Source organism: Daldinia caldariorum, assembly GCF_022478825.1.
Source record: "Daldinia caldariorum strain CBS 122874 unplaced genomic scaffold F4812scaffold_2, whole genome shotgun sequence".
NCBI classification, from domain to species: domain Eukaryota; kingdom Fungi; phylum Ascomycota; class Sordariomycetes; order Xylariales; family Hypoxylaceae; genus Daldinia; species Daldinia caldariorum.
Genome location: NW_025953038.1, coordinates 3,884,046 through 3,894,563, shown reverse-complemented (window position 1 = coordinate 3,894,563; position 10,518 = coordinate 3,884,046). Strand labels below are relative to the sequence as shown.

General features: G+C 47.2%; 4 protein-coding genes and 1 non-coding gene across 5 annotated transcripts; 2 read left to right on the top strand and 3 right to left on the bottom strand.

Annotated features, from left to right (window-relative positions):
• Nucleotides 1-407: 407 nt before the first annotated feature.
• F4812DRAFT_205690 (uncharacterized protein) lies at nt 408-2,171 on the top strand. The gene is made up of 6 exons (XM_047930289.1): nt 408-773; nt 833-946; nt 1,064-1,313; nt 1,362-1,479; nt 1,528-1,592; nt 1,667-2,171. Exons 1-6 carry the CDS (start codon nt 591-593, stop codon nt 2,047-2,049), a joined length of 1,113 nt encoding a protein of 370 aa, XP_047794440.1. The 5' UTR covers nt 408-590; the 3' UTR covers nt 2,050-2,171.
• A 385-nt stretch (nt 2,172-2,556) lies between these two features.
• On the bottom strand, nt 2,557-3,646 carry F4812DRAFT_205686 (uncharacterized protein). Its single transcript, XM_047930288.1, has 2 exons — nt 2,712-3,646; nt 2,557-2,656 (listed from the first exon to the last, which is right to left on the bottom strand). The coding sequence occupies exons 1-2, from the start codon at nt 3,376-3,378 to the stop codon at nt 2,619-2,621; spliced, it is 705 nt and encodes a 234-aa protein (XP_047794439.1). The 5' UTR covers nt 3,379-3,646; the 3' UTR covers nt 2,557-2,618.
• An 86-nt stretch (nt 3,647-3,732) lies between these two features.
• Nucleotides 3,733-6,859, top strand: F4812DRAFT_416658 (DUF1741-domain-containing protein). The gene is made up of 6 exons (XM_047933100.1): nt 3,733-4,163; nt 4,300-4,509; nt 4,584-4,737; nt 4,804-4,916; nt 4,967-5,304; nt 5,359-6,859. Exons 1-6 carry the CDS (start codon nt 4,080-4,082, stop codon nt 6,335-6,337), a joined length of 1,878 nt encoding a protein of 625 aa, XP_047794438.1. The 5' UTR covers nt 3,733-4,079; the 3' UTR covers nt 6,338-6,859.
• A 1,841-nt stretch (nt 6,860-8,700) lies between these two features.
• Nucleotides 8,701-10,156, bottom strand: F4812DRAFT_205641 (uncharacterized protein). The gene is made up of 2 exons (XM_047930287.1): nt 10,030-10,156; nt 8,701-9,962 (listed from the first exon to the last, which is right to left on the bottom strand). The coding sequence occupies exon 2, from the start codon at nt 9,617-9,619 to the stop codon at nt 8,744-8,746; it is 876 nt and encodes a 291-aa protein (XP_047794437.1). The 5' UTR covers nt 9,620-9,962; nt 10,030-10,156; the 3' UTR covers nt 8,701-8,743.
• Nucleotides 10,157-10,408: 252 nt separating this feature from the next.
• On the bottom strand, nt 10,409-10,504 carry F4812DRAFT_t31. The gene has a single exon. It is a non-coding gene; the product is annotated as a tRNA-Asp (tRNA).
• Nucleotides 10,505-10,518: the final 14 nt, after the last annotated feature.

The following is a 10,518-nucleotide window of genomic DNA, read 5'->3' as shown; positions in this document are numbered from 1 at the left end:
ACCCTAACCCTAACCCTAACCCTAACCCTAACCCTAACCCTAACCCTAACCCTAACCCTAACCCTAACCCTAACCCTAACCCTAACCCTAACCCTGAATTGTAGCAAGAACTGCTTATAGCAGTACGGTACCTCATAGGAGTAATGTAATGTTTATCTCGAGGGTTAGTAAGGTCAATCATATTACAAGAGCATACAAGCATGGAATAGGCATGATGAAAAGGGGTAAGAACATCCTCGGCACAGAATCATGTTTGATGTTCTACGATCCTTTTAAGGGCCGGTCGGGTCAGTGTTCTGTCGCTATGTATTATTCTACCCACCTAATGTAATTATACTTGGTGTGAGGAAAACGCGTAACCTACGATACCTGATAAACTACCTCTTTTTATTGGGAACAAAGAACAATGAACAATGAATACTCGGTGGTAAGCTTTATTATCTTACTGGATAGAATCCTCATCCTTACCTTGTACGACGTCCTCGCCGTACATCCACACAACCTGAAGGGTGGTTTCTAATATCCGCCTCTGTCAATATAACGCTGGTACCCTTTTATATAAAAAGTGATATCCTTACGATATTGAGTATATGGCAGAGACTACACTCAAACCACCGAGGTACACACTCACGCCCGGTGCCGGACACTGGGTAGATGCCGTGATATGGGTTCTTGTCAGCCTTTCAACTGTCTTTCTGGGACTTCGAGTATTTTACAAGCTCAAGACGAGCCGAGGACTGTGGTGGGATGATTGGGTTTTGATAGTATCATGGGTCGGGATCCTTGACACCCAGAGTATCTTCCTGCTCACTGACCATCGCGATCATTCTAGCTCGTTCTCATAGCTTCGGGGGTGCTTATCAGTCTCTGCGTATCAGCAGTTTTCATTAGACACGATCAAGATAACCGAACGGGCGTTCACGATGTCGGCATGCTAAGTACAATTGTAAGCGACTTACTTCCGCTGTTATCTGCCATCTAGCTCTTCCGCCCTCGCGCTGGGAATCCCGTCGCCATACCCCATTGTTACCTTGTTGCCGCATGTTGACGGAAAGGTTTGCAGGCGGGAAGTTTGTTTTTCATCTCGGCAATGTGGAGCAAGACATCATTTGCTATAACGCTCTTTAGAATCTCGGGCCCTCGACTAAAGATTGCGCTTCGAGTGATTATAATCTCGATGAACATCATTACCTGCGTCAGCTTGATACTCCGATGGGTACAGTGCCGGCCGGCGAGTATGATATGGGACTCCCACGCCGCCGGAGTCTGTTGGAATAGAAATCTTATCCTCGCCTTCACCATATTTGCTGCAGGTAAAGGTGGCACAACCGTCGCGGCGGATGATTGCTGATTGGTTTTAGCATATTCAACATTCATGGACTTTGTCCTAGCGGCCCTTCCATGGCCTATTATAATAAAATTGCAGATACGGACTAGCGAGAAGGTCGGAATCTCCGTAGCTATGAGCATGGGCATTTGGTGAGTTAGGTGTCCCTAGCAAGAGCATCCTCTGACATGGCAGTACAGCGCGGGTATAACTTCGATCGTTAAATGCACCAAGTTCAGCGTTCTCCGCAATAATAGTTTTAGTGGTAGGCAAAATCGTTCAACGATAGTACAGGAACTATGCTAGTACAAGAGTAGTCCTAACAGGCGTTGTTTTTAGATGACGTCTTTGAACTTGCAATATGGTCCGTAGCGGAAATCGCCACTACGATAATGGCGGCGTCGATTCCCGTTCTTCGTTGCGCGTTGATGCACGAGGCAAGTTCTATGCGCCCAGGTCACCCTGTCACATTCGTTAGGGATCGAGCCCACGAGATAGCAAGCAGGGCACGCGGCAATCATTTATCATTATCCGCACCGAGGCGCTCCAAAACGGTGAAGTGGCCTGATAACTTCGTAGACGACGAGAGGGCCGCGCTTGGTATTGTTGGCCCTGACGACAGGATCCTGAATATAAATGAAGACGTCCAATTAGCCAAGAAGGGCGTTGGCGATTCCATGGACTTTGAGCTGAGAAGAATTCCACCATCCTACTCGACATAGATATAATATACTTTATATATGGGTTAGCTAGTTCTGAATTTGCTATAGGCTTGACTTCTGGCAGATATGTACCTAAACTCTTTGAACAGAGAAGCGTATCGAACGCCGATTCCATATTTCAGCAAAATTCTATATGGCTATCATTAAACAATTAGGTACTTTCATGGCTAGGTTGATTTATCATGGGTTTAGTTCAACGTTAGAATAGGGTTAAAACATCTTCATATGCTGCTTGTTGGAATAGATGGTCTTCGATTCTGCTCCTCCTGGCCAAACCCTTCGACGAAACACCACCTCAACCACAACAACTTGTCTCCTAAACGCGCCTTATAGGTGTGACAGCATAGCTGATTATTTGCGGATGATATCCGAGAAAGTAGTTATGTTCGTGCATGATCTATTAACACTCAGTCTTCCGCCATGCAACCGACAGTTAGAGTCGTAGTTGAATGGACCGTGCCATGCTCCAACCACATGTTTATGTTTGTACAGTCTAACAATAATAAGGATAACGCCGCCCAATGCAGATAAATGGTATCCGAACTCGTTATCGCTCCCTGTTCGCGCTACTACACCATGAATGACTCTCCGCAGCCGCATTCCTCCTCTATAATTGGGTTAGCATCCGACCGCATGCGCCACGATAGGCGGGATCTACTTACTTATATTTGGGTTCCGGAATATGAACCGCTGGCTCAGCTTGTCTTCGACCCAGTCCATCTCGCTCCCTATTATGCTGAATAGCGCCTTGCTATCGATCAAAACCTTCACTCCATCCTGTTCGACCTCCTCGTCGAAAGATCCGGGCTTGTCCACGTAGTCCAGGTGATAGGCTAGGCCGCTGCATCCCCTATTGCGCACCCCAACCTTGATCAGCTTCGGCTCCGGTTGGTCTAGCAGGCTGCGAAGATGCTCTACTGCAGAAGGGGTGAGCTTCAACGCGGCTTTGCGGGGTCTGAATTTGCGCTTCGGCGGGGCTGGTTTGGGGGTTTGCGCCTCTTGTTCGGTGATGGCTACATCCGGGTTTGCCACTGCTTCTGGTTGAGACGGTGGTCGTGTCTCGTGGATGTTCGGTATAGGGTTGGCGATGGAGGTTTCTGGTACGGGTTCGTTGCGCGGTTGTGGCGATCTGCTTGGGTTTGGGTTTAGAGGGTAGGGCTGGTATGATGGCTTTTCGTGCAGTTTTTCTGACGGCGCGTACCACGGCTGATAATTCGAGAACTGCCGCAGGAGGCTTTCGCAAGGGAGTGACTTCGGGGCCGAGGTGGCAATGAGCCGGCCGGACAAGGCTGTCCAACTTCGCGATAACGCTATGCGAGGGGAATTCATTGCGGCGCAGATGACAGTGGTGTTATGTATAAAGAATAGAACGCAGAGGTCGTTTAATGGAAAATAAAATACGAATTTTATTGCATGCAGCCCGGCATTAAATTATTAGGTACGGATGAGTCGAAGAAGGTGGATTGTACCTAGGTAGGTAGGTAGGAGGTAGGTAATTGCTTTGAAAGCAGCTTTTACAACCCGGACGGTCTGATGACATCGGTCGATAAGGTTCGCGACCCGGTTCTGACCGGACCAATCAAGGATCTTCTATTGGTCAACTGTACTAAGTTCACCGGTCCGATGGAATACCCAGCAAAATGGGCCTTTCGCCTGCGCTAGTACTTGAGGTAGCTTAGCTAAGAAAGTGACTAGTACTGTTAGAGACTGTGCGTACAGTGTAAGACGCTCATTTGACCCCGTAACTTAACACGGTATCATTACAACACAGGCGAATGTGTCAATTGCTATTCTTAGTGATTGCGACGACTCGACTCAAGAGCTGCGATATCAGAGTCGCAATAATTGGCACAAAGAAGAAGATTTTCAAGAAATACTCATACGATCCCTGATTTGCGAAAATAACTCAAAATACAGCTCTCGACATATATTGCTTCTTTTACTGCGATGATTCCGCCTACGACTAGGATATAATATAAAGATACTGCGTTTATGAGTCTCCCGTTCATGCATCCTCGTGGTCATCGGTCATGGAAGCCTCGCCTTTAACTCAACAGGCGCGACCTGAAACCTTCCAACCGAAGATAGACCAGCTATACGAGGCGTTATTCAAGGTTAGGGAACTTCGGATTTCCCCCTATTTTCTAGGATTGGGTTAAAATAAAGCTGACAATGGGAATTCAAGGTATGTCGATCTATACTAGATATCATCCTCCCCGCTCAGTCGCTGACCATACGTCGCTTGTATAGGATGATATCGATGCGGACGGAGAGAAAGCCGAAGGCTTCTGGCGAGAGTTTTTCCTCCTAAAACCCGACCGACCCTTCTTGCAACAAATTCTAGTTGCCCTAAGACCAGAAGACCTTATGAGCCTTCAGTCGCAAACTCGACAGCTCTTCTTCCGGGCCGTGGAATGTTTGAAGAAAGGTAGCGGCGTTGCCGACTTGCATGCTCTCGAGGTAAATATAAATGATCGAACGGAACCCCTGAAACGAGTGTGCCAATGAACATGTCTAATTGATCCTCTACACAGACGTTGACGACCTTCTTCTCTGCAATTCTTCCCAAGAAATATACGAACCCGAGTTCAGATATCATAGCCGTCTTAGCTGGTCTAGATCAGGTCGATGCCGTCTTCACGGATTTCGTGGGGGCTCTGGACGGGGTAATTCGTAATGGAAAATCGAGTAGGCTGATGTCCTGTTTCGTAAACTACCCAGGCGAGTAATATGCTGATAGCGACTGGATTGTAGTGGAAGTTCGGCAAAAGGCCGTGAACGTGGTCTTGTCCATCACCTCTGGTGCATACCAGACGAGCATCCTCACGTATTTTATACAGCGGGATCTTTTCCCCGCCATAATGAAGGTCAGCTTCCTTTCTATCGCGAAACGGACCCCGTCACTAACTTGGCCAAGCTCATTCAAGACTCCGAATCTCCCCAGGATATCCTGGAACCTTTTACCTTGTTGGGCTTGTTGGCAAACTATAATAAATTTGAGTTTCAGAATCCCTATCAGCTCCGGCTCAACGACTTTGTCAATGAGGCCACCATACGGAAGATCGTCCGAAGCGTCGGGCACACGTGCCGAGTTTTGAGAAGTCAATACGTCGATATCCTACAGGACCTACCTGAAGGATGGTCCATCGCTAATACTCTAACCATGATCGGGCTTGGTGCTATCACACCTGGCGCCAAGGCGAATCAAAAGCCAGCATACGACCCGGAGGTCGCGAAGCAGATGTTTGCAAAATTGTGAGATGTTGTCTTATTTAATTAACTCTTTAGACGTTGGGCTAACTTAGCTAGACCCGGTGAACACGCCGCCGTGTTGCTAGGGGCGTATGACTTCAGCCACGCGAATAAACTGTTCTGCTTCAGTCTCGTCACTCTCCCCGCCGAAAAGGGTGAAGAACAACCTATCTCCAGTTTCTTATCGCTGACTTCTTATCTACTCCAGCATGCTTTCCTCTCTGCCAGAGCCACTAACTATGCCCATCTCAGTCTAATGGTTTTCCGGCTGCTCATCGAGGACCAGCTGCTATGTAAGCGAATATGTAGCGACGAGAGCAAGGTCGCCGTTAGACTTTGCCGTCAACGGCAGCCATTCCTGCCGGTTGTCCGCGGAGAGCGCATCCTTGCAACGAGCGTCTTAGACACCATGATAGACGGCATCAACCATAATCTGCGTCGCAGGCTCGATGTCAGCCTCTATACTTTGTGCGTTGGTATCATGCTCCGTATCATCTCGTACCTCTCGCGATCGCGGACGCGGTTACAATACCATTGGTCTGAGCTGTTTCGTTCGCTGCTGTCCCTTATCCGCTTCCTCACCTCCTACGCCTCCGACCTCAAGGGGTTGTCCCACTTCGAATCTCTCCTGGACCTAATCGTAAACCTATTAGCTCTTTCCCTCTCGGCAGGAGAGGCTTTTCTCCCTACGCCTGCCGCCTATGATGACCTATTCTACAAAGTTGTAGAGAGCGGCGAGGTCCTCGTAAAATTCCGCGACACTTACCGCCTATCAAGCCGACCGTCAAATTCGATAGGCACGCTCATCAGCGTGAGTACGCATTACAAAACCATGTTGGACACGGATAGTTCCAAAAAGAACCTTACTAGTACTGAAGTGGCGGAGGTAATCAAGCAGGGCTACGAGACGTTGAGCATCCAGGCAAGGGAGGGTCTTGACGGCTGGGAGAGGTATCGTGAAGCTGATGAGCGGACTCTTCTTAAGAAGATGGCACGGGCAACGGTGTCAGACGTTCAGGTCGTTGTGCAGGCCTAGGATTCCTAGGCGATACGATAGGACGACGATTTGGATTAGAAAGTAGTGGTATGAAGTTGGGGGCGAAATATCTTGAATGTTATTAGCACGGCAGCGTCCCGTTAGTGAAGACTACTAATTATCGAGTCCATGGCTGAGAAAAATGCGGTTTAGCAAATCACCATGTGAAATTTGCGAATTTAGCTCAGTAACGTAAAGAATTCCGGTTAAGGACTCAGGCGATCCATGATTACAACATCACGCAAAGAATATTGACAAGCCCGTAGGACTTTTCAAGGAATCCTACCGTCGACAGATGCTGAAACCGGGGGCGTGATAGGATAGGGTAGCATCGCTGAGGTTTCATCACAGCCTGCATAGAGTAACGACGGACTGCTAATAGTGCGAAAACTAAGGTTATGTCTCAAATGAGACATGAAGATGAGTCCCAAAAAGGAAATATGAAAAAATACTACCAGTTTTAATATAAAAGTAGCGGATATCTATTTTCTATTATTTTCCCCTGCTTTTAGGTGATCTATCGTGACCCCTTTTATTTCAGTTGCTCTTATCGTAAAACTTCAAAACTGCATCTCTATGAACTTTTCTGCCAATACCCTTATATTATCACATGCTGAGCACAAGATGCATGTCTAACGATGGACGTCTACCAGACAAGCAACCGGATCCAATCCATCGAAGTGGGCTGTTTCCATAGCGGCGTTCAGGGTGGGATGGCAGCTTTTCTCCTGGCGCCTTGTTCTTATTCGTGGATCCAGGCTTATGGTTTCGTGGATGGCCATACATGATTGCTTTCGACAAGGACTAATACGCCCGAGGCATCGGAGGCATCCAATACTGTATTACAGCATTTCGGCATGGCTTCGCGTCCCTTGGTAGGCGTAAGAGCCTAATTTCACAATTGTCATATGCACGAGCGCTACGCTACGTCAATAGGCAGAGATAGAGATAACCGCACGCGGCATGTACCCAGAATTATTCATCTTTGCACCTTGGTCAACCACTCTCGTATCTTTTCCACCCACCTGCAAGGGGCCTATCAGATATGAGGAACAAGAGCGTTGCCCTCGTAACTTAGAGAAATTTCCATGTAACCTCTACTGCTCGGCTCTAGCCAGGTGATGGGACGGCGTCTCAGTGGTTATGATAATAATGCGTGATATCATCTATAAGTGGTAACTGACTATTGTTCGGAGGTATAAAGGCGGGAAGTAGTCAATTATAATGTGGATAAATCTTCCAGGTCCACGAAGGATTATCTGAAGCAATCCGAATTTTACTTTTAGACACGTTTTCCAAGGTATGTACGATGATTTGCTATTTATAACCGAGCCTTGTCCTGACATCTTTCATCAGTCAGACATCATCATGTGCGATTGGGAACGAACACTCTGCCCCAACTGCAACCGCGTCATTCAAGACAAATGCATCGCCCCCTGCATTGATGCTTACCACGCAGTATATACCGACGGAGCAAACGTGCAGATTGTTTATAGAAAATGCGGGCCTTGCAGCAGACCTACGCCTCCGCCATGATATCGTCCGACCAGAATTAGGTACGATAAGGGGTTAAGGGGGCTCTTTGTAGCGCGGAGGTGGATGAAGCGCTTTTCAGATTCTATTATGAAGCTTTGGCTTTATTTTGGTCTTCATGGTGGATATGTAGCAGTGACTAGCGATGAATTGGCATAGGTATAAGGCGCTATCTCTTGTATGGCTGGTCCTGAACGGGGTGGTTTTCTAGGAGTCAACTTACCTGCATCGTCAACATCTCCTTTGTAATCATTTACTGGTTAGCTTGGCGTCGTGGTCGTCTTTTACGATAGCTCGGCGTCCCATCTACTCGTCATATGTCTGTAGAAGGTAGGCTCGCTCAAGCCTTAGGGACTTAGGGAGGGTTACAATCTTAAGGCATCAAATCAGGGTTTTTCTAATTTGTAATATGTAACCTCTGCCCTTTCGTAGGATTTGATTTGAGGATATGATGGCTGGAATGCCATTTTTGTCCCTTTATTCCCGAGCACAATGCACTCCATTACTACATGATATGTCAAAACTCGTAACAACCAATAAATTGACTGCTAGCCAGCGTTACGTGGGCGGAATGATACCTTTGAACTTGCGCAAGGGGTTGTATGTACAACCTGAACTATTGTCGATCCCTAAACCCATTTAGGCAGACCTGTTAGCCAGATCTATGAGCGTTTGAACCTGCCAGGAAAACACAGTTTACGGATTTATCGCAAGTGGACGAAGCGTGGTAGTCATGAGTACCGAAGCGGTCTTTATTCGTATCTTGTTAACTCCTAAGGCTGACTGACAGCTGATATCACCAAACGTCGGTCAATACGCTCAAGGTTTCCCCATAGACAATTACTTTAATCATACACCATATCGACCCGGGACTCAGGTATAAAATTTCCTTGGCCAGATGTTCATTGCAATCTTCAAACCCTCTGTCACCGGTAGTCCCGCGTGGATGGTCCGTCGATCTCCTGTGTTATTCTGAAAGAGGTTGACCCAGAATAGCGCGTTTCCGGCTACAGGTCTGAATGCTAGACCGCCGTCCTCATGATTCCTCCAAATCTGCCGTCCCTCCTCATCTGTCTTTGAGAAAGCTGTTGTATTCACAAAAGGGAACCACGTCTCACCGCCTTTACAATGATCCTCCAAGATAGCGAAGAAGCTGGCAATGCGGTTCCAGCTTCTTCCTCGCCCTGGCATACCACGTCGTGTTGGCTGCGGCCGATCGTACCAGTCGTGGTGTCTGTTGAACCGCTGACCTGCGGTGTAGCGTACGAGTTGTGGCGGGCCTATGTCGTCTCGAGATGGATCTAGCATTGTACCGAGGAAGGCTTCAGCGCGAGCCAATACGCATTCTACTGCGGGATTATCTCGCGGCAGCCCAGCGGATGATGAGGTACGGTCCTGCGTGTCTTGGTTATGGCCACTCTTATAGACTCGAGACGGGCCGAAGGCAGGTTCCCCGGCTTCGAGAAGAGCTTTTATCTCGCTCGACGTGAGAAAGGATTCAATGTATATGACAAGGGGATCTACAGAAACGATTTCAGTGGTATAAGGGTGATGAAGGCAACTAAAGGACGATGCCACGGTTTCAGTACTTTGACTAGACGTCTTAAAAGTTAAGGAAGCGAGTGTAACGAGATATGGAGACAATTTAGTGATAGATGGCGATGCAATTCGATAAATGACTGGAGCTAACAAAGCAGCAATAGCGATAATCAACGCCATAATGCCCGAAGGTCGAGATGCTAGAGCCATGATACCAAACTTACAACCGAAAAAAGGTATATTTTTGACTCGCCGATACAACGAAAGGGTAACCTGCGTCGGCGCAGCTTGTCGAACATACTTTGGTTCGGCCGTTGAGAATTATAGTCGAGCGTAAACCAGGAATAGATAGGTATCTAATAACCCTCCGAGTCACTCCAAGTACGTTTACTACAACATATGATCCCCTCGACGTACTCGGAGCGACTTGTTCCGACCTAATCCTCTACACAGTTGTTGAAGCTAACCATTGCCGGTGGCATGAGTGGTGACACTACATGCAGGCTGAAGAGCCTGGATTCTTCGAAATGGAGGAACGCGATCCATTGGAGGACTAGGTACGAAATTGGTTACCCAATGTGACATATTAACCCATGCCCATGTCGGAATGAAACACTCACGAGCGTTGGCCTTCCTATGTGTATTAATCATTGACAGCGATTATCAAGGGTGTGCTGACCATGTGTAACACCCTACACCTATAATCCATGATCGAGTTAGTTAAGATGATTCCGGGAATTTTATAAATTCTTTCCTTCCTAATTGGAGATTCTAGCAAAAGACTGTTCTTATGAAATAATCAGTTATCCAAAGCTCGTAAGTTAAAATCTACCTACACGTCACACATCCCGTAGAGCGAAGTTATAAAACAACTCAAGAGCCGCTAGTTAAGTTTAACTGATTATATTTGAGGAACAATAATGAGCAAGACTTGACCAAGGATGCATGCAATTCAACTTAAAAGGAAAAAGAAAAGACAATTAGACAAAAGATTAATCTCTCTCGATCGGGGAATTGAACCCCGGCCACCTGCGATTTTATCATACGAATTAACGGAGTGACAAGCAGGTATCCTAACCACTAGACGAATCGAGAATTTTCAAGCTATC

Excerpts from the sequence above, each read along its gene's own strand:
- F4812DRAFT_205690 (XM_047930289.1), top strand. The coding sequence starts at position 591 with ATGGCAGAGACTACACTCAAACCACCGAGGTACACACTCACGCCCGGT. Across the intron at positions 1,314-1,361 it reads CTTCACCATATTTGCTGCAG|CATATTCAACATTCATGGAC; the intron begins GTAAAGGTGGCA and ends GATTGGTTTTAG. Across the intron at positions 1,480-1,527 it reads GCTATGAGCATGGGCATTTG|CGCGGGTATAACTTCGATCG; the intron begins GTGAGTTAGGTG and ends ATGGCAGTACAG.
- F4812DRAFT_205686 (XM_047930288.1), bottom strand. The coding sequence starts at position 3,378 with ATGAATTCCCCTCGCATAGCGTTATCGCGAAGTTGGACAGCCTTGTCC. Across the intron at positions 2,657-2,711 it reads ATTCCGGAACCCAAATATAA|AGGAGGAATGCGGCTGCGGA; the intron begins GTAAGTAGATCC and ends ACCCAATTATAG.
- F4812DRAFT_416658 (XM_047933100.1), top strand. The coding sequence starts at position 4,080 with ATGGAAGCCTCGCCTTTAACTCAACAGGCGCGACCTGAAACCTTCCAA. Across the intron at positions 4,510-4,583 it reads CCGACTTGCATGCTCTCGAG|ACGTTGACGACCTTCTTCTC; the intron begins GTAAATATAAAT and ends TCCTCTACACAG. Across the intron at positions 4,738-4,803 it reads AATTCGTAATGGAAAATCGA|TGGAAGTTCGGCAAAAGGCC; the intron begins GTAGGCTGATGT and ends ACTGGATTGTAG.
- F4812DRAFT_205641 (XM_047930287.1), bottom strand. The coding sequence starts at position 9,619 with ATGGCTCTAGCATCTCGACCTTCGGGCATTATGGCGTTGATTATCGCT.